The sequence below is a fragment of the Chaetodon trifascialis genome, chromosome 14, assembly GCF_039877785.1.
Source record: "Chaetodon trifascialis isolate fChaTrf1 chromosome 14, fChaTrf1.hap1, whole genome shotgun sequence".
Lineage (NCBI taxonomy): Eukaryota > Metazoa > Chordata > Actinopteri > Chaetodontiformes > Chaetodontidae > Chaetodon > Chaetodon trifascialis.
Genome location: NC_092069.1, coordinates 15,304,827 through 15,332,202, shown reverse-complemented (window position 1 = coordinate 15,332,202; position 27,376 = coordinate 15,304,827). Strand labels below are relative to the sequence as shown.

The following is a 27,376-nucleotide window of genomic DNA, read 5'->3' as shown; positions in this document are numbered from 1 at the left end:
CACACACACACACACACACACACACACACACACACACACACACACACACACACACACACACACACACACACACACACACACACCAGCACTTTGAGAGGCACTCTGCCAGAGGTACAGTGGGTTGTCTATTACAGGGCAATAGCTTTCTAATTGGATATCAGTTACTACCCGATCGACCCATTTGCTTTGGCAAGGATGAGGAGAATGAGGATGGGTTGAGGTTGGGGGCAAGAGAGGAGGAGGAGGAGGATGATGATGGCAGACAAGTTGCAAACAAGGAAAAGGCTGGAGGAGGAGAGGAGAACAATAGCAGAAAACTCAATGGAGCTAATCTAAAAGTAAGACAATGAAAGAACAACAATTCATTAGCATTGAAACAGCTCATTTCATTATGTAGGGAAAATCTACCTTAAACCTTAAGCTGCTTAACAGAAAAATAACTGGCAACTGAATGCTAAAACCGATCAATCATTTCAATTGTTTCTCAAGCAAAAATGGCCAAATGCTTTTCTTTCTCTCATGTGACAGTCAGCTGAGTGTCTTTTGGGCTGTTGGACAAAACATGACAGTGTTGCCTCAGGCTTTCAGAAACAGGCGCTTTCTTCACTATCTTTGACATTTTATTTATTTAAATCTGAAAAGCACACGTCAGAATAATCAATAATGAAAACATGGAGGCTCTACAATTTAGCTTCTTGTTGTTCAGTTCTGTGTGTATTTTATTCCCACCGACAAACGGCCAAATGTAGATGAAAATGAATGAATAGCGTCTGTGAGTCTGTACATGATGACTGGTTAATAAATAATTAACACTAAAATTGGACACACATCTATTCAGCAATTAATTAAATTCAAATTAAAAGGAGCAATTAGTAAATGTGTTAATTTACAATTCTGTTTAATTTCAAAGCTTTATTATTCAATTTGTACATCGAATCATTTAGTTCCAAATCATTCTAAAAACGACTTTAAATGCGACATTATGACTGCAACATGCCCTATGATTGATTTTCCATTTGACAAATGTTCATGTGCACTTCTTCCAATTCCAGCCAACAGGAGCTCTCGCCAGGTGTTCATCCTTTCACATGTAAAGCATGAGCTCACAGATCCAGCATGTTAGCATGTTGCTAATGCTAGCAAGCCAGCAAAACATCAGGGCTGGGATTTTTGACACATCATTCTGGAGGAACAAGCTGGGTGTAAATATGCTATCCAGTTATATTTATATGACTATTCTCTTTGCATTTAATCTTTTTTTTTCTATATCAGTGACTTTAGTTCTTTGTGTTTTGCCCTGGGGGTGTGTCATGCTCTCTTCTGCTCAAACAGAAAGACTTTTCACATCTCTAAAGGGCACACGTACGTGGAAATAATACAGCTGAAATCAGGCTGAAACTGAAGACACATTTCAGATTAATCCGCTGTTTTTGTGTGAAATAAAGGAACAAACTGCTCACAGAAAAGTGCAAAATGCCCCCTGTGATTTCACACATGGTGCTGGATTCAAACTGCTTGTTTTATCTGACAAAACTCAAATGTATTCAGTTTACTCTCATATACAGAATCAGAGGGAAAAGCTTCAAATCGTCACATTAGAGAAGGTGGAACCAGCCAATTGTTTGGCACTGTAGCTTGATACACTCTTTAAAAGATGAATTGAATATCAAAATTGCTCAGGTGCATTCTCTGGGGTTTATGGAGAGGCATTCTGGAGAGGCATTCTGGGAAATGTAGGAAATCACTTGGTGAAGAAGTGAAAACTTTAACATTACAGAATATTTCATATACCAATACAATCAAGCAGCTTATAGTTCTGTATTCACAATCGCATGGAAATGAGACAGAGGCACAGTGTGCAGGAGGATTGCAGAGTATAGCAGGAAGAAATTTTGAGGAAGGAAGGAAGGAAGGAAGGAAGGAAGGAAGGAAGGAAGGAAGGAAGGAAGGAAGGAAGGAAGGAAGGAAGGAACAGAGTATAAAATGACAGTGATGACAAGAAAAGAGCAGCAAGATAAACAGAGCAGTGACTCACCAGCCAAAGCAGAAGAGAGCCAAGTAGAGGCCCAGCAGAGTGGCCACCACGTGTCTAATGAAAGGACTGGTCTTACTGGGGTGGAGGTAGAGCCGAAACCACACAGCCATCAGCAGGGCGAACAGCTGACATGCCACAAAGTTAACCTGCGCAGAGGGACACACAAAAACAACGTTCCACATGTATGAAACCTGGATGAATCCAAGATGACTGACAGCTGCAGCTGGGCCTAGGACGAGCTTTGGGATTAGAGCGAAACGAAAGTTCCCCTGAAACAGTGCTTTTTGCTTCTGCTTAAATTATTTAAGGGTTTCCTGTAAAACCGGGCAGCTAGGGAGGGACATGTCGCAGATACTGATTGGCATTTACAGTTGCCAATGTGTGTTACGTATTTTGCTTTTGTACAGTAATCTGTGAGACCCGGCCCCCAGAAACACTCCACTCCAGGGGCCATCCTTGTCTCTGCACATCCACGGCAGTGTCAGAATTGGATTTAAGATTAGTCTACAGCCCTGCAGGATGAGACATCAGCATGTCTTTTATTACTTTCCAGGAAACGACAAACTCAAAAAAATACATTCAAGAATACCCACAGAGCAAATTTTTTTGTCATTGTTTGGTCAGATACTGGCTTATGGTTGATGCATAGCACAGGACATTGGTGATAAAACACAATTAAACACCCATTCTGCAAAGCAAATGAAATCCCAGCTGGCAGCTGCATGAAAGTAGCATAAAACATCTTTATCCCGAAAACGGTCTCTTAATGGTGCCCCAAAGCGTGAATATGATATATCACTGTGAGGTACATCGCTAACAAAACTATAGATGACCGTCATTTTTAAGTGTAAAGTTACAGACTGGAAATTCGACCCAAAGTAAAGCAGACAGTGCTTATTTAGAGGGATACAGGTTCCCACTGCAGGTCAGAGCTCAACAGGAATTTTAGTCTTAGCTATATTTGTATGTAAATACTGGTGTTGTAAGGGGACACAGTTGATCCATAACGTGTACGCGATCCGTTAAATTCATCTAAACCTGACCCCTTCTTTCTGTCTGATCCGAAAATTATCCAATCGGTGCCTCGAAAACTGCGATGTGATCCAAACCGTGAGCTTTGTGATCTGTTGCACCCCTAATAAATACGTTCTGTCTGACAGGTCATAGCAAAGCTCAGTCAGAGTGGGTGTTTGAGACCCTATTTCATCTCCTAATGTATCCAAATGGCACAGCAAAGAGGCTTTAATCCAGACAATAGTGGGATTGACTGGATCCATGGAGGGGAGCACAATGGAAACCTCTCTGTTTGATTACTAGCACTTTAGCAGCACTCATCCTGAACCATATGGTACGAGATAGAAAAGAGACGTGTATATGATGCCCTGCTGCTCTGCTTGGATCCAGTGATTCTGTCAATTTGATTATTTTAAGACTGATTAAACCACGGTCGTGTCCACAGCCTACTTCTCTGTAAACAGTCTTGTTCAATTACCCCCCACTGACATCATTACTGTCAGTACCACACAGTGTTGTGTTTGTGTATATGTCTGCATATGTCAGCTATGACTCAGGGATGATGTTTGATGGATGAAGATGTATGCGTCCCGTATGGCTGGACTACTCATCACTCATCAACAAACTGCACACTTGCACTCACACGCACACAGAAGCGCAAAGTAAAAGCTCCCACATTTATTTCTCCAAGTCCACCCTCTCATGCAAGGCCAATATTAGCAGTCGCAATGCCAGAGCTGTTATTCCAGCGCAATGACATCACCGACACTTGTGGTCATACATGGCCAATGACTGTCCACATCCTGTTTTAAAATGCAGTCTAAATTAGAGCATTTAAAGGCTGATTTGGGAGGCGAAATGAACACTTATCCATTAAGAAGCGCTCATGTTTGTTTGATGCCGCGGTGAGTGATGCATGTCTGAAGGCACAATGGCCCGTCCATGTATATAGGTCATGTTAACAGATCCGTCTGGCCAGCGAGCAGCGAAAGGCTGCAGACACCACGAGCACCATCCATTATCTATGGATCCTGCATGATTAACGAGAGGGAGGGAGGGAGGGAGAGGGGTGGATATGGCTTCAAGTATGTAGGTCCTTTATTCTGCACCATGTAGCGACAAATCATCTACAGCATTAGCCTGAGTGTATCATATCAGATGGCACTTGGGGCTTTTGTTTTAGCATGTATACATGAGTACACAGACACACACAAAGCACAGGAGTCTCAAAGACAGGAGCTGGCCTCTTTTGTCATGGTTGTTATTGTTCAATGGAGGAACCCAACTGGGATTAAGATGAGTATAATTAACAAATAATCCAGGAGAAGCTAAAAGACAAGTCTTCATATGACTGTCTGAGCTACACACTGAAGCAAACTACAACACGACAAAGAGCAATCCAAGTCAGGCCGTTTGTTTTATATCAAGGTGTGTCCTTTTACCTGCAGATAGTGTTGCTATGGTATCTGAAAGCAAACTAACAGTCATCTATGGGGCTTTTATGGATCAAAGGTAAACAGCCCCCCTCCACCTATGTGCCAATAAATTTGAGTTTATTCAGAGTGGCAGCTATTTCAATCATTCAGTCATGAATAATACAGGAAGTAGGCCTAGTTTTAGTCCAAATTGATTTGCTCCTCGTGAATAACAGAGGGCTGTGCTGATTCACTTTGGGCAATCTCTGAAGCAACAAATCAGGCAAAATTAGACCCAAGTTCAACTGCAAATCGGTTCCTCCTCCTTTAAACCTGAAGTGCTAAAAATAAAATATGATGTCCTGGTAATGACAGCAACTCAGATCAAATAGACCTCCTCTGGCTATCCCTTCTCAGGCAAGCAGTATTTACCCAATCCACAGCTTTGGATGTCATTTCACGCTTTGATTACTTCCAGCTGCTCTCTTAGAGAAGAGGACATTGCTAGTTGGTTGAATGAAAAGCTGACTTGCCAGTCTGTGCGCCTGCATGCAGAATGACTGACTGGCTCATTTGCAAACCAGCGATCATCCCACACTAATAGTCACTGATTTATCAATGCGACCCACAGAGACAGAAATAGCCAACAATGGTTAGAGCGTGAATCAATGCTCATTTCCTCTGCATATTCATGTGTACACCTCCACAAACAAACATATCTTATATAGTGCATGCTAACGCTAATCCTTTTTGACACGTATTTACTTGAAAACAGTACAAAGACAATATATTTAATGTTTTGCCTCGTCGACCTCATAGATCTTTGTAAATATGGCAGTAACATGATTCAAACAAGTTGGGACAAGAGCAATTAAAGACTGGGAAAGTTGTGGAATGCTCCAAAACACCTGTTTGGAACACTCCACAGGTAAACAGGTTCACTGGTAACAGGTGAGAGTATCGTGACTGGGTATGAAAGGGGTTATCAAAGCACTGCTCAAGTGAGTGTTTTCTTACAAATGACTTGAAGTTGAACTTGAGGAACTTCAGTCTCTGCAGTAGCCTGAGAGCAAGAGAGTGAGATCAGCCCCTCCCTGTATAAAAACACATTGCTTTGTAATGGAGGAATTTCACGTGGGAGACTGGAAGGGCATGACAGAGGAACTGCTTTGTTCACAACAAAGCAAAGCTGTGGGTGACGGGTTAAAAGCCGCATGTGGGGCAAAAGCTCTGAGTGAGCAATATATCAACTGTGAACTGTTCCTGAGCTTTGCGTGTAATCTGAAGAATAAGACTGCAGTCAGAGACTTCTGGCGATGGAAACATCTTGATCGTGAGGGATGAATAATTACTCTGGAATAAAACTGAACTTGGATCTTCATGTTAACGGCAGATGGCTTCATGAAAAACCTGTAGAGCGGGCCTGAACTCTCACTGACCTAATTCACAAAGCAATTTATTGTAAGGACTGCTGTGAGAAAAAGACTCAAGACTTGAGCAGGAAACAATGACAAGTAAAAACTAACGTCAATGCTGACTGGGCAAACAGAAGGCATAATTAACAGTATTTCAACATGCTACCTTCCAAACCTTTGAATATTCAATAAGGCCTTACTTGTTTGCTGGTAAGATTAGCTAAGCCTGCTTTTCAACGAGCCATCTCTGTTGCTGATGAGATGTGCAGAAATCGTTCTGTCTGACTGCGAAAAGACCTGCTGTTGTCTCCTTGTGCTGGGTTGTAATTGTACCTGCTGACTGCCGGCTGATCTTGGGTGCCCTGAAACTGCAATCACTGACACACTGTCACACAGAAAGCTCAGATACTTAATGAACTAGGAAATGCCTTGAAAGATGGTACATGTGATGGTATACAGACTGTAAATATGGACATAGCCTCCATGACATCAGCCGCAGTTTCTGAAGAGCCACTGCGAAGCTCGGTGACAATCGCTCTAGCCTTGGCAGTTCCTGAATCCACCAAACTTCCGGCTAATTCAAAAATAGGCAGAGGTGGAGCTGAGGTGGGCCGAATGAAGCCTGATTGCTCAAACATCGCAGCTAGCTGTCAGTCAAAGCAGCCACGATCATAATTATGCATAACTTCAAGCCTTCATATGATTTAAACAAGTGAGTTTATAAAGATTCACCCCTTGTGCAGAAGTTAGCTATAGAGACCAAACACGTCTATTTCTGCTGTAAAGTTGGGCATGTCAATATGGAGGTCTATGGGGAATTTCTTAATTTTGGAACCAGCCTCAAGTGGCCGTTTAAGGAACTGAAGTTTTTGGCTTCACTTGCCAGCCCTGGAGGTTGTCGCTTCGATAAAAACACATGATCTCAATATGCATGCGAACATACTTTTAGCTACAGGTGAGCACAAGCATATCATGAAGACCTGGCCCTTTAATTACAACGTACAGTGTTTCCATTCCCATCGTATCTGTCCATCAATACCACACAGGTAGTCGCCATGGCCACACGTCACGCTGACACGTCATAGTGACAAACACCAAAGTAACACTGGAGTTAAGTTCAATAGCTCGTTGAAATGCTGCGATATCGTGGAAATGAATGCCGGCAGTTGAGAAATCAACTGTCAAAGTAAACACATCTGTTTTTCAAACAGTTCTTCCGTCTGAGCAGCAGTTATATAATGAAACCGCATGCTAGTCGGCTTGATACATTTCACTCACAGATGTGATATTACACTGTGAACAGACACCACAGCATCCTGGCTGTGATTCTGGTGCCACATGAAAGATGCCTACCACATAAATGCAAAGAATTGAGGGATATGTAGCAACCGCTGTTGCCCCCTGGCTGCGTGCTGTACATTACAGCAAAGTCATGGTAACACGAGGATATTAGATAGAACAATAAGATCTGCACATCCAAGCAGGCAGAGTCTTTCTTGAAATTCATCGGACTTGTTAACAGACAAAGCCAAACGTGTTTCCCCTCAGTGTTGAGATTTACAGTTTACTGAATAAACATTTTGCATTAGACAAGTTCCTGTGCAAGGGTGCGTTGTTTCTTCATTCATAATACATGGATCTCCTCTTCCATTATTGATTCACTATGAAGTCAACCCTACCCTGGGGTATGGGACTCTTATTATTTCAGAACGTAAGGCCGCATATCTGCGCTGCAGAATGGTTAACCAGAGATTCAAAGGGAGCCACGGGAAAACAAAAAGCCACTATTTTGGATAAATGCACTGCAGCAGATCTGCTGAAAAACATTCCTGAGGAAAAAGCAGACTAAATTGGGGAAGGGTGGATCCAAAACACTGAGCGAACTTTAGGTGTGACTGCTGTTCAAATGATAACACGATGCAATTACTAGCAAACCAGGGCTTGTAAACAAAAGTTGGACAGTCCAGATTTTGGTAACTTGCCATTCTCACTTCTAACAAACACAATCAGTTTGCCTGGCAGAGCACAGAGACCATTATTCATTTCTTTTTTTTCTAGTCACCTGAGTAAACAAACCCCGCTGACACAATATTGACTGACGGAGCTCAAATAAACCGCACCGAGCAGGCTTGGTGAAAACACGCCCTGCAACGACAGCTCTTCATCTTCAGCCCGCTCTCAATTTGTCTCTGCGTCAGTCCAAAGTGTCCCATCATGCATCATTACAGCACGCACGGATCAGAGGGACATGGGGAGGGAAACAACATGCAGATGTTTTGATGGCTGGTAGGTGCCAGTGAGCGATTAGCGCGTAAGAGCAATGAGCTATCAGGCAGTTCCTCCTGGCAGCTGTGGCACGGGGCTCAGCTCAGCTCAGCCTTAAGAAGCTGCATTACAGACTGACACACAGACAGGCAGCGGGGAAATAAGATGAAGGGGAAGGAGGAAGTCATTGTGGATGCAGTGGAAGACAGCGATAAGGCAGCTTCCTGAGGCTCATTGTTGAGTGGAGTGGAGCGTGCATGTCCCTCTGTTTGTGTATGTGTGAGGGACGGTGACGTAAGGGTCCCCAGGAGCCGCTCCTGCTCAAGCCTCTCTCACACCACTTTCCTTGTTTTCCATTCACTTTCTGTTGTTTGTTCCAGGCACGTTATATACGTTTCTCTCCTCATGTCGCTTGTTTGTGTTCCAATCTGACTGGCTGGAGATGCCACGTCGGAGAGGAGCTCCAGCCAGGTGGCGAGGCTGTGAAGAAAGGAAAGAGTGATGGCGGAGGAGGGAGCAGATGGACGGCGAGTCATTTGTCCTCTGGACATAGCTTTTCCTCTTTCCTTTTCTATAAAAACAAAAGCAAAAATCTCGAGCCATGCTGGCAGCTGTGCGAGGCTGCACGTAGGCACAGCTGTGCTTTGAGCTAAATGCTAACGTCAACGTGATGACCTGCTCACAGTGACAATGCTAACGTGCTGATGTTAGCAAGGGTGTTAACTCAGGCTGTCAGAATTGACCAAAAATGACGTTCAATCATTCACTCTAAAAAAAACCCCACATACATAGGTTTGAACCATTCACATATCTATTTTTGTGCATTATGTCCACAAGAGGACACGCCGATACAACGAGAGACGTACCACTAGTATATGTACATTTACTGTATTTCCACATGAACATGTCTTTTAAAAGTTCTACATACAACACATTAAAAAATAAATAAAAGTTGCAATTGCAATTGTCTGAAAAGGGTCTTGCACATTCGAATGGCAGTGATCTGCGGAAACTGAAAACTCTAATCTAATCTAACTAACTGGACACTTTCTAACCTTCGCTTGCCTGCATGAGTTTGGAGAAAATGCAGTGCAAAAGGTTCCCATGGCACAACTGAGGCAGATAAACATCTCAATAAAACTGGCTTGTTGAGTCCGACCTGCTCTCTGCAGGTGCACAACACATTTCCCAAGCGAAACCACTTTGTTTGGGTAATGACTTTCACTTCTTCCTTGAGGCAAGCAGACACAGACACAAACATACACACACTTCAATGTAAATTTAAGGATGTGCTTTTGTCTCCACAATGTAAACAGTTATGTCCCGACAATGTGAGTGATAGAGGTGAACACACACCCACAAACTGAGGTAATATTACTTTCCATAAATAGTAACCCCCTCTCCCCTCCCTGTGCATGGTCCATGTTTAGCACCCAGGGACTAAAATAGCTCCTTTAGCACAGGAGCGTACGCCTCCCTATTCCAGCCTTACTCGCAGCGGCTGGTGGGTTCCTGTCTGCGCACATATGCCTGCATCTGTTTGTGCGTGTCCACACAAAGAGGGGGATAAATTTAGAGAGTCATTAGCATAAAACCCTTTTTTCCATGTCATTAAGCCACTACCAACCCCAACCCCCGCCGCTCCACACTGCCTATGTGACTGTTCTGCACAGTCTCATTTCATTTCCATCAGCTGTGGTCCACAATGACTCATGCAGATTCACTGTGCTGCAGCTGCCAGAGAGGAGGGAGGGATTCAGAGCCTTGAAGTTACACTCAACTAGTGTCTGTATTCTACACAAAAAGTTGGTTTGGGTGCATATATGGTCTACGTCACACAGTATACTATCCTTATCCGCCTTTGAGACTACTCTAGCACGCACAGAAACACCCTGTTGTCAGCAGTTTTCACATTAGGTGGGCGCTGGAGAGAGCACTGATGTCTAATTCCCACTGAGGATTAAAAACAGCTGATGGTAAGAGTGTTAGCAAACATTACAAAGCGTGCAGATAGAGCCCAGTGCCAGAAACAGGGTCAGAAATAGGCTGCAAAATGTGGGGAAAGTGCAGAATATCATCCAAGGACAAACTAATACCTGCACTGTTTATGAAGTGAGAAATTTAGCCGTCAATCAAAAAAACGCAGATAGAAGGATGCAGTGAGAAAAGCCGACTGGGGATTGTACGGAATGGTGCTCCGTCCTCTCACATTCAACCCCATCCTCGTCTGGAGAGAAACAAGAGCAGTGTGGTGTCTGTGCATGCACACACACACTATCTGCAGCCAGACAGAGACTCAAGCAATGTCATGGCTACTTTAGTCCTGGCCAGATAAATGTGGGACAATTGGTCATGGCTCCTAGAGCAAACTGACTTTTGTGTGCGCGTGCCTGCGTGTGTGTGTGTGCGCTCAGTGCGACTACATCATGCTGACAGTATGGGAACAACAGTATTCTTGTTCTTAGGAGCAACACAACAAAGCTTTGACTTGTATCACGCCACTGGCAGCGCCCCCTCTGCCCACTCACAAAAACGCCACATACAGAAATCAAAGAAAGAAAAGCTGGGCACAAATTCTTCACCTCGAGTCGAGTCACAAGCCTGTTTGCTGAAAACACGTGTGGATGCGTGAAGATAGTGCAGCAGAGGCTTTAACTATATAGCTAAGCCCACATTCAGAAAGACTGAATATGTGGTTGTATTTCTGCTAAAGTGAAGTGCAGCACAAAGGAAGCATGCACTGATGCACACACACGCAGAGCGTTAAAGCCTGCAGCGCGGCACACTCCACTCCGAGCTGATCCACAGATACCAGTCAGGCTCTACGGTAAGGCGGGCTATTAATAGCCAAACAATCAACCATTCCTCACAAGGCAGCCAGCAGCACTGGGTCAGAACCACACACATAATATGCCTGTGTGTGTTTGCATGCGTGTGTGTGTGTGTGTGTGTATATCCTTTCCTGAAAGCCCAACCCAAGCAAAGATTACAGGGCTGCTTTCGCTCAGAAACGGCATCAGCGCCCGGAGTAGTCGTCCCCGGTGCCTGATGGGAAAGCGCAATGATGAAGTAACACAGCGGGAAACATTCACACGGTGATGGGTGACCTTGGCTTGATGCGCTCAGACTTATGTACGAACATGTATGTTACCATGTCGGCGCAAAAACAAACAGAGTAAATGGATCGCAGGAGGGAGGAAAGACACAACCCTGCATAATTAGCCAACGCTCTCTATAGAAAGAGTCCTGTGTGGGCCAACCACTGTCTGTGCACCCTAGAGTGCAGACATGTCTCTGACGGTTCCTCATTTCTTTTACCCTCCTCCACTGCCCTTACAGTCAGCGAGCTTTGACGCCACTTACCCCGTTTGACATGTAGCAACTCCCAGCAAGCAACTGCGAGCCACATCACAAGAGATTTTCTGGCATCGTCACAGAGAGGCAGGGACAGTCAGATGGAGAGACGGAAATATTTGAAAGAAATAACTGAAATAAAGTGTTTGGCAGCAGATAAACAAATAAACAGTTGTGAAATTACCGCTCACTGATTATGTCATCTATTAGATATATAAAAGCTGCTGTGGATGCACGTCTCTCCCACTGTGCTGACTAATGTGAGTGCATAAAAATATAAGCAGGGACCACTGTTTGACAGCCTCGTTTGATGTGCACATAACTCTTAAGGAACAACTGCCAGCGGTGCCGCCGTTTGATTTATAATGTGACTTAGTTGAGGCACAGAGGGAGAGAAATACATTTTCAAGCATTCTTAATGGAAAAGGTGGACAATTCTGGAGCCGAACCAGACTCGCCAGTGGATAGCATCAAAAAAAAAAAAGAAAGACAACATGGTCCAGCAATGCTTGATACAAGTTTAAAATAGGGACACTGCACAGCCACAGTAGCAAGGTAGAAAATATCCATTCATCCAGGTCTTATGTACGTTAGCAACATGGGCCCAAAGCAGGGTGAAGATATCACCAACTCATGTGTCTCGTACATTTTTACGTCATATTTAATTGTGCTTCTCTAAAAGCCGTCAAACAAGCCTCAAAGAACAGACCTGAACATGCTGCCTCAAGTCAATGAGTTGTGGAGTGAGTTATGTTGTAGTGCAACTTCTCTTGGCATTGCGTTGAAGTCTATTAAGGCTTCTTTTCACCATGAATTTTTCCAACGATAATCGTTAACCACTGGCACAGTCATTAGTCTACAAAGAAGCCTTTGCTTTTTATGCGAGGAACTACAAATCTGACATTTATGCGTGTGTTTGCGTCTCAACGTGATGTCACATCTACATGTTGGACAGAGAAGCACATCAATAAACCAAAAAAATGGACCCAGAAATGCAAGATACTTTGCAAGGAGGCATTTTTAAAGAATAGAGTTATATGGTGGACTTCTGAAGGTTGGTAGTGGATGTGGTGTGAGAGGCCAGCGCGGCTGAAAGGCAGTGAGTCAGAATGTTGTCTCAAATTCTTGACCAAGGGCAAAATTACTGGGCTACTGCCTGCTCAGCTCACCCTACTTCATTCACACACAGCTTCTGAAGGGAAAAACTGTGCCGCTCATGAAGACGGTAGCATCTTAGACAGCCTCTAACCAAACTTTAACCACCAACCATCATGCTGTTTGAACATGGAGCCACAGCTTTAGTTCCTCAACATAAAACAGAGGTTCAAGGGGAGGTTGTGTCGCCACGCATGGTCAGTCTTACTTCAGTAAACAGGCTTTGAATCATCTTGCAATCTCAAAAACAGCATTATCTGAAACCAGAAGTGATCCTCACTTCTTAAGTCTGGGTTTGTGGTTGATAGTCTGCACATTTCATAAATGGCGACATAAAAGTACACTCTCTAAAGCGCTGAAAGACACTGGAAAGCAACATGGCCTTTAAGGGACTGGTTGAAGAATGGTAAGACAGAGCGCATACTTGCAACTTAAGTAGAGATGGAAATCAATCATCACAGTCGCCGTCCCCCCCTCTGCTGGGCTTCGTTCCTGTTGTTCTGTGGACTAAACCCAGAGGCAAGAAGTCCCAACAAAACTGTAAAGCATTATTAATGAATGCTGAGCCCCCTTGGGAACTATCACAGTGCTTCCATTTACGTACATCCGCAAGAGCTTGACAGATTTGGCAGAGCAGCCCTTTTTTGCCCAGTAAAGCAGCACATTAATACCTCTCAAACAACTGCCTGTAAGTCACTATTAGAGAAAACATGCAAGTCATGAGACACAGTGCAGTACAGTGCACCTTATGGCGCATTTCCATTACACAGTTCCAGCTCTACTCGACTTGGTTCTACTCTACTCTAATTGGTTTAGTTGAGTTTCCATTACAATTGAGTACTTCAAAGTACCTCCTCAACGTAGGCGGGGTCATCATACCACGGCTGCGCGAAACTGCCATGACATCAATTTGTACGCAACGCAAACAGAGCCGACCTCGTCGACGGACCACGGTGATATTTTACAAGCAGCCATTTCCCTCGAGTGACAATAAAGAATAAAGTCAGCGGTTGCTGTTGCCCAGCGTTACAATGGAGGGGGCGGGATTGTTTTTCCGGTGTTGGACGTCGCAGACCAGTGACGACACTCTCCGGCCAATCAGTGGCCGACAGGCTGTTGACGTCACACATATAGTATCGCTTCTACTCGCTTGGAACCTCGCCAGAGCAGGTACTAAAAATAGTATCGGGTACCAGGTACTATCCCTAATGGAAACACAAAACAACCGGGTAGAGTCGAGTCGAGTCGAGTCGAGCCGCGCTAGTGGAAATGTGGTATTAGTCTTTCAGCAGCCCCAGTCGTGGACAATACAAACATCCCACTGGAGGCATTAACTGTGCCCTGTCCCACCTAAAGGTCAGTATTACCAGAGTTACAAAGAGCATTTTATCTGTTCATTTGCTCAGTTAGGCTCACAGCGAAGCAGAGCCCACAAAGCCAAATGGACTTAACAGCCATAAGCCTGCAAAAAGTTTTGCCTTATGTTGGGTTATGGCTTTGGTACAACAGTTTGTGTGTGGAGGGGAAAAGTCACTGACTTCACAGAAGAACCACACTATGTTCCTAGAGTTGGCAGCCACCACCTCGATGAAAAAGACAGCAGTCAGTTGCTATATATGCAAAAGTCCTCAATGGTGTGCAAGAGTGAGGAGCCAACCTTTAAACAACAGATCTTCACAAATGACTGAGGGCACTCTGGCAAGAATCTACAGTCAAGCACTCAGACCACCAAATGTGTGTGTTTGCATCTACAGCAGAGTGTGCAGGCTTCAGAACTGCACAATTCACAATAAAAATCCACTCAGAGTCCAGCGCTCAAAACAATAATACTCAAGTATCCGAACAGACCACGGCACAAAAGGCAGGTTTTTCTGTTCCAAAAGACTGTAAATGCTAGACTAATGTTACGTAAGCATGTTAAGTAACTGCCATTTGTTGGTTGGGTGAATGTTCTGTGGTTGTTCTGCTGCAGGACTGCCCAGATACATCAGGAGTGACATCAGCTTCTCTAATGGTCACTGGAAGATGTTTCATCAGAAGTCCACGTCCCATTTAATTCAAGATCGGTTAAAGCTGGGAGGAGGAGTCAATGACATGAGGCAGCACTTACAAAAAGCAGTTAGCTGGCAGGTATACACGCTTGTTTCGAATCATGCACTGCAGGTTTCTGATCTCTCTCGCTATTTCACACCTCACGACAGACAACGAGCGCAAATGTCAAATTGAACAGAGAGTGAAACAACTGCAGCTAGTTCTTACTTCATTGCAGCCACTTCCTACATCAAAATTGGCAGCAGATATAATTCAGAAACACTGAGCAGACATGCACACAAGGGTGATGGAAACCACTGAAACTTTATCAGTGTGGCATCTTGCATCATCATCAGTCATGTTTGATAAAGGCTAAATTCAGTCAAAACAGGGTCGAACTCCTTCTACTTTAACGCAAAGTGCCTTTTTGATGATCTCAATGTTGGTTGTTTTCAAGACAGACTATAACACACTCAGTTTCAAGTTATACCCCCTTTTAAGCAATGGATTATATAGCAGTTTGCAGCACAGGTGATCAGGTTCAAGGAAATCAATGGCAGAAGGCGCTGAGGAGTAAACATCGTGAATCAATTCCGCGTTTAGAGGCCGAACTTTTCAGATGACAGCGCAACTTGTAGTTAGGGATGATCAATACTCAGATTGACTATTTATTGGAGCGCAAAGCCACTGAAAAGGAAGGTGGCAGAGGCTTGGTGAATGTGTCAGGGTCTATCTGTTCCTGTGAAGGTGAATCAGCTGAATGCCCTTACTGGCTTACCTCAATGGAATTACAAGTGACAGTGCAAAGTCACACTAATAAATATTCATGTCCTCTCATTTATATTAGATGCATCTCCTTCATCCCATTGGACTCCTGGCCAAGCACGGTGAATGAACCAGAGAGCAACAGCTGTTGCACATTAAGAGTTTTGTAGAAAAATTATAGGGCTCAGACTGTAAAATACCTTCGAGACGGACTAACAGCGATCAAAGTAAGAAATACATGCATATTTACTGTGGGCCCAATCATAACCAGAGGCAAATCTTCAAAGCTGGGCTTACTTGTTTGCATTCATCGATAATCTAGAACATCAGAGATGTCGAGTTGCTTGGCCTGTAATTTGAAGCTGTTAAAATGATTCCCTGAAAATATGCTCTTTGTGCTGACTATGGGCTGTACCGTGCAAACATTAAACCGGTGCTCTAAGCAGAGTGCAGGCTTTTTTAGAACAGAAACCCAACCCACCCTCATAACACCACACCGTTACCAACGGAACTCATGAGTTAGTAAGCTGAGTCATGTGGACGTCCACTTTTGAGGCAGCGCCAAGTATTTCAGTATGAAGAGGAATGACAGGTGCACTTATTTCCCTTCTATATTTACAGTAAGGCAGCACGTCCATGTCGATTGTTTGATCACAAAGGACAAAGCGCTGCAGAAGACGCAGAAACCACAACTTTTTTACCATAACAGCATAGCACAGGCCTTGTTAGACATTTTATTAATGCTTTCAGTATAATGGTTTTGTAATGGCATGATTGCATTTATTGCTAGTGGGAAATGAACCCACACCCATGGCACTGATGATTATGCTTTAACCCCAATATTACAGGACAGGAACAAGATAAGTACAGGGAGCAGAAGGGAAAGCACAGCTTCCAGGTTCTGCTCCAGACGTGGCAAAGCAGCACTGAAGTCTTTCCTTGGTGGAAAAGATGTTTGTGCTCATCTACCGACCGGTTTGTCTGGAGTTCTGCTCTCTCACTACATATGATTTGTTGATCTGATTGGTTGAAATTAGCCCATGATAGACAGTGACAGACAGACGCTTCGTCCCTTTTCAAAACAGTTTCAATGTACGACTTCCCATCAGGCACAACAGGTTATTGTCGTGGATCCCGATCAGAATATGGCTTGTAAACTTTGGGAGCATGCTTCTTTTTTCTAGACAGTTTCAATTAAAGAAATGAGGAATGAGAGATTGCATTGAGTTACAGAAGCTAGAGGAAGAGAGGCGAGGCCAGATGTGACGTCAGGACTTCAGGAAGTAGCAGACTCAGTGAGGAAATGGGGGAAAATTCCGAGTACTGAAATACTGTCAAACGCTTGTGGAGACACAAGAAGTCAACTCATCCAACTCATGTCCAAACTGGAGCAAATGTATCTATTCTAATATAATGTAAGGAACTTAAATCAATCAATAGAGACTGCTTATGTATCTTGATCCAAAATAAAGTATTACATAGTGCTATTTGTTCCGGGTGAACAGGTGGACTGGCCTTCTAGCAGTGTCTTCTATTTCTCTGGATTAAATGCCACACTTGCCATACACAAGCCTCGTTTAACACATGATCATAAAGTCTGAGTCACTGTTATCAAGACCTGCCTGTTTGTGCCTGTTGTCAACCATCCAATAATGTTAACAACATGGCCAAGTCTTTCCAAATTCCCCAGGAGGAATCACACACGCGTGTGTTGATTGCGCACCATAACAGTGGCAGCAGCCAGCAGCACTCCATTAGAGGGCCGAGGGGAAAGAAATCAATTGGAGGGATAAGACACCCCAGAGGCTGGCCAATTAAAGACAAAGGGGAGATAGAGAAACTCTTAACAAGACCCAAGGGCATAAAAGTAAGACCAGTACTCCTGAGCCAGGGGGCTTTGGGGACAGCAGGGGACCTTAGAGGGAAGCCAAGCCAAGATTCTTCAGGCAAAGCTCCCTAAAACCTTACTACGACTTCAAAACCCCGCTCATCGAAGGAAAGTGCTCATATTAACGCTAACGAGACAAACATGATTGTTTCACAAACATGCTTATGCTTATTTAAATCTAAACTCATTTCAACTGAGCCATTCCCAATGTTTTAGTCTTCGGCTTGAGTCACAGACAGCAGGGAACCGTCAGTGGATAAAAGGAAAGCCAGGAGTCGAACCCTCAGCACAGCGTGGGCTCGGAGGCCTACGGTACGAAAGCCTGGCGGAAAATGCAGCAGCAACAACAAAAGAAGGCTTGTTATCACGATAGAAGACGCAGCCGTTGACTGTGACAAACCGCAATCCAATATGTCACATCAACAGAAGACTGATTGTACAGCTGGGCAGCGAGCCTTTTGTGGCCCGAGGACACATGACAGCGCCGCCTGTACACTGCGAGCTGGTCGCTGTAAGACTGCACTGATTGACTGATGAGCAGCGCGCTCACTGCATATTCCTCAACCGAAGCGCTAACATGCTCATATTCTCGAGATAAAACAGCAAAGCCTGGATGAGTACTTTCTTTCGTTGTGGCATTAAATCATGGGAAACAAGCCAGAGCAATGTGTAAGCCACCATACACCATTTTTCAGTATCAGGAGGTAGAAATTAGAGATCAACCGATATGGATTTTACAGGGCCAATACTGATTATTAATAATCAAGTGAAGCCGATATTTAGAACCGATATTCGTTTTCAGCAAAAATGAAAATTTCTGTGTCAAAATTTAGAGTGACACACCTGGGATTAGAATGAATACAGTATACTGTTTGTTTGTTTGTTTGTTTGTTTGTTTGTTTGTTTGTTTGTTTGTTTTGTGTACGCTGAAAAAAAGATTTTAACTTTTTGTAAAATAACACAAAAACACAGAATCTTAATTGAAATGCCTTTAAGTTTAATTATTTTTAAAACAAAAAGTGCAGGGGCCTTCCAGCAGCATTTCTTAAAACTCACTCAAATGAATAAATAAATAAATAAATAAAACAGCCCTCCCTGAATTTTTGAAACATCTACAATATAAACTGAACTGAACTGTTCTGAAATTTGGGTCTGAGTTAGTACTCCCAATTCAGTAGCAGGAGACATGCCAGCGCCACAGTTCTCATATCTTCGAGCTTGGAAAAGTGTTTCATCACACACGTGAGTTGTAGACGCAACGGTAAATTTATTGATTGAAAATAAAACACACTGAAAATAATCTCCTCGACGTGTGCTCTCTGCCTGACTCGTGTCCCTGGACTGGCAAAAAGACGATCATTTAACAGCAGTAGTTACGTTGCTGCACCGTAGTGTAGTGATAGCACGAGCACTGAAGGAGAGGCGACTGTAAACAAACAAAGACATGTTAGGGTGCAGTACTGTTCAACTTATCGGCTGTAATCACTTCCAGTGTTGTTTATTGATAAACCAGGAGCCGCCCCACGGGCTGGGACACATTAGGAGATTTATTATTCCCACAAAGTAACGGTAAGCGAAAGGGCCTATATTGTTATTGGGCGTCTGGGCGGGTGAAATACGCCATGTTGAAGTTGTGAACAGTTTCATCTCCAGAGCCAAACAGCGGAATTCAGCAGGTTTTCCTCCCTTATACTTGCTATAGTCTACCTACCGGTATGTCGTTATGTCTTTTTTTTATTATTGTTAAGTAAGGAGCTTCAGGTTATGTTCAGTTGGTTACGTCTTTTTTTTTTTTTGGTGTGTGACACTATTTATCTTGCTAAGTCGTATGCTTGATGTGATTAGATAAGTAGGTCGGTCAACTCTGGGCTTGCATGTTGTCACTGAAATTAATCATAAGGTTGTAGTATTTTTAAAACTTCATCATAGAGGGTTTTTATTGCAACTTCGACTTACTCTGTCGCCTTATCTCTGCTGGATCACCGGAGCAGTTGTCTGCTTCTCCTTGTCTGTGGCACTGCATGTAGAGGCTTCAGTGTTGATTGGCTGTCACTTACTCATTTGTGCCATGTAGCCAATCAGTGAGGGCTGTGGGCGGGACATTGTTACACAGCCAAGAGCGGTGACTTCAGGCGGAGAGACGGCTGCATCAGAGCCAAAGGAGCACGTTTTAAAATACTTTCATTTTATCGGTCATCGGTGGAAAAAAATGCCGAATATTGGCCGATATAATCGGCCAGGCCGATAATTGGTCGATCCCTAATAGAAATAGCTTCTACAACGCCGCTGCACTCTTTGTCAACAATCCAGCAGACAAACTATATCTGCACCTGTATGCATGCCCTGTTTTTAAGGCCACTGCTGACACTGACAACATTACATCATCCCAAATCTCTACAGATCCAAATACTAAATATTTACCATTTATATTTATGTCAGAGGAATAATCCTGGCAACAAAAGAAACCTTCCATTTTAAGGTTAAAACCATCATCACAATCTCACACACAACACAACACGGCGCAGGTGGAAATTTCCACACTGTCACGCTGCTAAGAGACATACTATAGACAACAGTGCTGTCAACCTGCTGGATGCAAGCCCCGGTAAACTCCATCAAGCCAAACCACCTGTGCCAAGAGCATCCAGTACAAGGAAGGAAAGATATAATCTAAATTCACAATACAGGAGGGCATGTAGAAGTGACCCGAAACATCATTCCCCTTTGGGTTTAGCCTGTGCGAAGCAAAGACAGCCGGCGCTGTTTGCACTGTAAAGGCGCAAAACAATAAACACATTAAGATGCAAGCCAGGGAAGAGCTGCACAAACAAACAGAGCGTTGTTAAGGTTTATTGTATATGTGTCAAAAAAAAAGAAAAAAAAAAGCCCATAGAGGGATTCATGAGGAGACCAGCTGCTGCGTGTTGAAACAGCTGCAGCTGTGGATGCACTGCACAGCTGATGCTACGACCTACAGTCACCCAAGTCCCCTCTCGGAGGAAATAAACCTTTTCAAGAGCAATAACGAATGAATGAATTAATGCTGATGTTTCAGGGGGATAAGGGAACACTTTGAAAAAGACCCCAGGTTTCTGGCATGGAGCTCACTTCTGATTCACATTAAAGCAGCCACAAGGAAGTCTCATTTTGGGCTGGTTTTGGTGGCCCCTGTGGACAAAAACGCCTCATGCTGTAAAGACCCCACATGGGTTTTCAGTACTCTCAAATCCTGCACTTCCCTCCACCTGCTGAATGACTGACCAAGGTGCCCGTGCTCCTCTATCACTGTCCCTTTTAGCGTTTCTCTTTGCTGGTCCTGCCAAAGTATCAGACATAACCATGAAACAGAGCGTCAAAAACACATCTCCTCCTTCGAGCTGGCTAATGTGTTCCTCACGGCAAAACTTTGACTAGAAAATGTAAACACTGGCTCCTCCGGTCAGTTCAGGTCATATAGAGGCAGCAGTATTAAGCTGAGACTTTTGCATAATCAGCTAAACACTCCTTGCAGTAACACAATGTTTGGAACCACCTGATGACTCCAAGGAAAACTCATGAGGCTGAATGAATCAACTGGCTTCCAAATTTCAGACTAAAACTGGATATTGTGCTTTATGATGCCATCACAGCCTGTTGGGGCGCACCATTTGGGGAAAAACAAAACTGGATCTGAAATGACACCATCAGCGTGAAAGCCATACTGCTGCGATATTAACATGCATCATCGACTCTGACAGCAAGTTTTCCACCCAAGACATTGGCCCTGATTCAGTTACAAGCTTGCCCCTGAAAATGCAAGCTAATCTGCAAGGCAGCTCCGAATGCATGTGTGTAACATCAAATGCTGTGCTCACTTCTAAAGGCATGGAGATAGATCAGTACCCAGCATCTGCAGATCGATAACAGCAGTGGAAGTCTATGTGTGTTATGCGGTGATCTGAGAGAGAGATGAACTTAAAGGTTATCTTTTGTGTCAAAGAAATTGGTTCCGGGTCCAGTGGATAAGACGGATGTCTAAGCTAGAGGTGAGGGGAGGCCAGATGAGATGCAGTAAAATGTCAAGGATTTTCTTGATGAGCACTGTCGGGTCAATGACTTCGAGCTTAAAAGCGGCACTTCATACCGGATATGGTCTCCAATCCACTCAAGGTTTTATGGCGAGCAGATAGAAAATAGCTAAACACAAGCAAATCTGTGGCAGACGCGGCTTGAGATCAGGACGTGTAATTTGAGCCTATAAATCACATTTTCCATACCAGAACCCCTGAACCAGAGTGGGTGAGCATAGTGTTTGAGTGGGTGCACAAAAAATACAGTAGGAGGCATTAGTCAAACTACTAATAGCATGTTACTGAGGGGACAAGCGGCGTGTGTGAGAAAGAAAGCAAGAGAAGAAGAGTGAAGCCGAGCGTCGGTTCAGATTTCACAGCTCCCATTATAGCTCTGACACAGGCTAGAGCAGAGGCCCGTCTGTCCCATGGGGTGCATACAGTCCTAACAACACACACTGAAGTGCCACACTATGGCAGCTTCATAAAAATGAGTGTCAATGTTCGTGGACCACACAGATCATACTGTGTCTGAGTGTCCGTATTGATTTCTGTGCTGCTGACAGCGGCCCTGGCACAGTAGTGTACCCAGTTGGCAGGGAGATAACAAACCACATTGTCCCAAGGGTGACACCTGTCCAGCAAAGTAGTGAGGGACGTGAGAGCCCATGATTATATGTCCCACTTGTACTGTGCCATTCTCTCTCGCTCAGTCAGTATTCATTCAAATAGAGAGAAATGACCAAGAAGAGGCATAGGCACATACCTCCAGCAGACAATACGACTGTTTGAATAAACAAATACATGATGGCGGATGACTTCTCATTTCCTGCATTGCAATTGCCAGACATCCCCTAACTACAACGCTGTGGCAATAAGGTAAAGGGTTTGTAACTCGTCCAGACTAGAGTGGGGATGCATCAGGTTCGGGCCAGGTGTCCACACTATGGTGTAAAAATCAGAAATGATGTTTGGGTTCGGTCACATCGGCCAGGGTAGCCTACTTGACGTGGTGCTTTGAAGTTCTTTTTCCAAAAAACATTCACACACGTGAATGATGGACCTTCTCTCTGTGTTGGGCTACATGCTGCCCAATGCTGGGTTTTGTTATTTACGTGACAACGCATGAATGCAACACAGGCTGGCTCAGGCCTACTCAAGCCTGCGCAGCCTACTTCAGCATGGAGGGTGTCAAACAAAACTTGTCGTCAGGGAAGATTAAAACTACCGAGTCATGCAGGGATGGGGATATTGACATCTGGAGGCCTTGCAATTTCGTTGTCAATGCAGATAATAATGAAGCAGTTGATGTAAAATGTAAAACATGCGGGGCTGTGATGAGATATGACAGCAAGGAGCAAGAAGACTTGTCCATATATTCTTTTAGAAAGTCTCTTTCATGTTTTCTGACAACTAGTTGCACACTATTATGATTGCAGTACTTATTCATTATAAGTATTTATTGCAATAACAAACTACAGATTCAAAGCAGAGGGCACTGTGGGATTCCAGTGATGTGTACTAATTGTTCCTCACATTAGGAGGCACAGTATGAAGGCACTTGATCTCCTTTCCAGCTTGAGAGAATACGTTTTATGATGCAGAGCAGAGCTTTCCCACCCTGCAACCTTCCTGTGAGACTGGAGCTTTTTTAGGGTGGAGGGAGATAATAAGACATTCCAGTCCGCACATGCAGGTATGGAGGATGAAAGAAGGTCGGATAGATTCATTGTTTGAACAACAAGGCAAGAGGTAAGAGGTTGGTCACATGGCTGGGTGGCTGCGTTCACGGCAGGCTGATAAAGAAGAAGCTCACACAGCACGCAGTCCAGTGACAAATGGTGAAATTCATGATGCTGAGAATTCAATTGTAAATAACCTCTGACACTTTTTCAAAAGTCCAAACTTTAACCAGATCCTACCCCTCACGCCCTTATGATCTCATCTGCGCGCAACATGGCTTTACTCAGATTCAATGGGAAGAGAAGAATGAGTCATGATGATATTGAGGCTTGTATGTAAAAGTGCGTGGCAGGAGGAGGAGATAGGCTCACTTGTGTGTCATCCCAGGCTGACAAGGGTAAAGGTTAAAGATAAGAACAAAAGATTGTGCCCCTGATGACATCAGACATAAATACATCTCAGAATGATGACAAGGAGAAAAAACACAGAGTCCATCTGTGACAAAAAACAGACTGTTGCTCTATTATGTGACAGGAATCAACGCAATAACTCAGAGGGAAATTTGAGTCAAACATATAAAAACAATGAAAACCACAATGCAGTTAGAGGAAACGGTTAACATGGGATGTTTCTGACTTTCCACAAGCCACTCGCAAATCATCACATGATCAGTAGCTGAGATGATGGCTGGGAAGAGAAGCTTTTCTGCAGTGGCCTGTCTAACAAACCCCGAGCCGCTGATCCACGCTGACCTGACCGGCCGCTTCCGCAGGCCACCGCAGGCGACGTCTGGTGATCTCTGAAATCACTGCTGTGGACCTGTGCTTTGCATACTTGTCATGTGTGGTAGTGCGGGTGTGGTGCCTGTGAACGTGTTTGCAAGGCAAACATTTGCTTGCATGCTGCAACGAATTCCACTTCAGAAAACTATCAGTTGTAAATACAATCCCATAATTCCAGACCAACCAGAGATACAGCCACCCAACCCAGCTCAGGCTTCCTGTAAAGGGTTGATAGAGAAGGTGTGGCGCTCTCTCTCAGTACAGATGACACAGGATGACCAGCGAAGTCATCTGTGACAACACAGACCACATGTTTTGTTTCATTTTGTTTAGTCACTCTCTTTTGACCTGGTTTCGGTTTGCAAGTGTAAAACTCCATGAGCTGTGATTTCTACAGTTATGGTCCTCTAAAATATAGCTTTTGCCTCATAGTAACATGGGCCGCATGGCTTTCCCCAGGTTTGATGGTGCTTCAGGTGGCTGGGAAATGAAGAACCACTGAATAATCATATTAGAATCAGGTCGAATCCAAGATCTTATTCTAAATAAAATAAACTAAGTTCTTAAAATGAAAAACCAGCCTTGACCATCTTAAGAAACCATTTAACAGCTCAGATTTTTCTTACATAAAACTTAATTCTGTTGCCTGTTTCTGAGGAATGACAAAATTGTTATAAAATAGCAGATTAACGGCCCAACACACACACTGCTCTACTAACTTCAAGTGAATGGTGAAATTTGACTGGTTAATCCAGATTAAACTGGCGATCCGATGGAAAAGCAGATCAAAGGATCTTTGAGGGGGGTCCTCGGACCCCAGTTTGGGAACCACTGGATTAGAAAGGGAAGAGACAAAAGCCATTAGCTACAGTGTAGCTTGACGGGGGACTAGCTGATGGTGATGGTGGAACACCAACAGAGATTTTGTGCGCTCGTTTTCAATAAATCCGCACTGTGTGAATGCTAGGCTAACGTTTGCGCATCATCAGCCTCTGCTAACGTCCTCTGCACACATGCTAGCTAACTGCGATAACTGTGCCTTTTCAAAACACATCATCAACTCGGGCGGTTCATGTATCGATATTTTCCCCACCCGAAAACATACCTGGTCGAGAGGGAGATTGATAATTTCGCTGATTGGCTGCAACAGAGCTGATCCAGTGCATGATGCTGTCGTTTGCGTAGCCATGCTTGGTCGGTGTCCGTAAATCCTTTCTCTCTCCTTCCTCCGGTTCACTTCACGCCCCTCGGCTGCTGCGATGATAGATACGCCGCCGCTGTTGCCGCTGCTGCTGCTGTTGTTGCGACGGGCTGGACGGTTGTCATCCGCGGCACACATCCAACGAAGAGTAGCAAACCAGCGCGAGATGATCCCCGCTTGACCGCCCTCGCTTCCGTCTGACGACCGTTAGAAGCGCGAGACGTCGTTTGAAATTATTTTTTAGCGAGGAGTCGGTCGGTGAGAGTGCCTCACTTGTGGCCTTTTTACTGCTGCCGTACATCCATTTAAATCAAATGAAGTGTGTGTCGTTTACGTGTATACTTACAAAAACTTGTAAACCTACTCCTAAGGAGACGAGGAGACTAATTTCCTCGTTTTAAGAGGAGTTTAAATAACTTAACAGAGGTTCCTGTTGTGAGCATGCGCTGTGTGTCCGAAAAAAAACATTATGATTTATTTATTTATTTATTTATTTATTTATTTATTTATTTTAACAAGAAAAGGCAAATTGTTCCTTCCTGTTAACTAACCTCTGTGTATGGTCATCCGATTCACTGCCCACGAAGCAGACAATGGTTACTATTACGGTGGAGAGGGACGGATATATCTTGCTAGCAGAGTGTCTTTGGCGACAATAAATGTGGCGATAACTTGGGTGGAGAGATGGCGGCCCAGCCTACCGTCATAACCATCTATTTGACCTATCGTATGGAGACAGAGACCTCCATCAGCAGTCTTTGATTAATAGTTGATTAATTGATTTGATTTGACATTGATTTTGAACCGAGCAATGTAGCATGAGGTCTCCATCCTTCCCACATTTCTAGCATTCCACACGTGAAGGAGAAAACGTGTGACGTCAGCTGGCATTTAGCAGGGCTCGGTGGAGAAACAATGAGGCCAGACATGGTTGTTCAAAGTGAGCAGCGAGGCCTGCAGCTGCAATGCTCTGTTTAAGCTGCATGAACTACAGAGATCAACCATTTTAACGAGACACATCCACATACAACCTGTATTTAGCTCAGTGATGAGACCCCATACCTCCATTAATGAGGGTACTGCATACGTGAAGTTGCAGTGATACGGATGCATTTAAACGTGGAAGGTATGACTGAACTGTGTATGAAAATTAAACTGTTGTTATCAGTCCCATTGCCTTTGGTTGCCTGAATTGTTACGCAATAGTCTCTTGGAAGTTTGACTTACAGCATCCCTTTTTTCTTCACTGTCTATCAGCATCACCTAGTGGTTAAAGGAAGTTTTCCCAGAATCCTACTAAACATACAGTTTTATAAATAAATACATTATGTTTCCTGAGTAAAACCCGTGAAGGGAAAGTTTCTATAAGAAAGGATTAAACATTAAGGACACGCAGGATTTTATCCCATATTCAGAAATCATCCATCTCTAGATTTAGTAGGTTTTAACTTTTACTGCAATACATTTTTAACCACAAACTACATTATTCTACTCCAATTGTGATCATACTATGCAGTTACAGATATTTTCCCTTGAAATAATCTAGTCCTAATTGTTTGAAGAAAGCTTGTAATGCGACATAGTAGCCAATAGAGGGCAGCACTGACAAACCAATGACAACTCATTTGACTTTGCAGTCTTCCACTATTGCAGTGGTCATAGTGGCTGTGGTACAGAGAAATCCTCTCAGGAACCATTTTGATTCAAAAACATGCATAAAAGGGACGGCGATAGACAATTAAAAAGAAAGTAAATTATTCATATCACTCACCTTATATACAGCAGACAGCAAAAGAAAGCAGTGAGATGAAATCCTGCCATGTACCAGCACTAAAAACCCTCAAATTCATTTGAACTAAAACTGGAAACACGAGTTGTAGCTTCCCTTCAATGCCTCCGTATCCACATTAGATTAAACTTAAAGGTGCTCCTGACGACTTAGAAACGTGTGAGTAATTCACACCTTTAGCCTTACATCCCACAACATCACATGCACAACGCACTCAGCATACAGGCCTCCTGTCTGTTCCTTGTCTCAGAAAGGGCTCAGCTGGGTCTTTTCCTATCATGCCCCCTCCCCTCCCTGCTGTCAGACAGCTCTGACTCTCCTGAGGCATTCACATCTAAACTTAACTTTCCACCTTAACTCTCAGCTAGCTGCTTATTTTTGACGACCCTATACCCTTTACCATGATCCCTCCATGGCCTCAGCCTCAGTTAATCTATTAACTCTAGTACTAACTGTCCACGTTTGTCCTGCTGACGAGAATACTGTGAATTTTTCTGAAAACTACTCCATCTTTCTAACCTTCCTCTGTGTCCCA

General features: G+C 43.8%; 1 protein-coding gene across 1 annotated transcript in view; it reads right to left on the bottom strand.

The window, feature by feature from the left end:
• Positions 1–25,266, bottom strand: part of mboat2a (membrane bound O-acyltransferase domain containing 2a) — a 43,450-nt gene extending 18,184 nt beyond the window's left edge. Inside the window, exons 1-2 of the mRNA XM_070979420.1 lie at positions 24,957–25,266; positions 2,036–2,181 (exon numbers count right to left, since the gene is read on the bottom strand). Of these exons, the coding sequence (XP_070835521.1) occupies positions 2,036–2,181; positions 24,957–25,190 (380 nt within the window). The 5' untranslated portion in view covers positions 25,191–25,266. The remainder of the gene's footprint in view (positions 1–2,035; positions 2,182–24,956) is intronic.
• Positions 25,267–27,376: the final 2,110 nt, after the last annotated feature.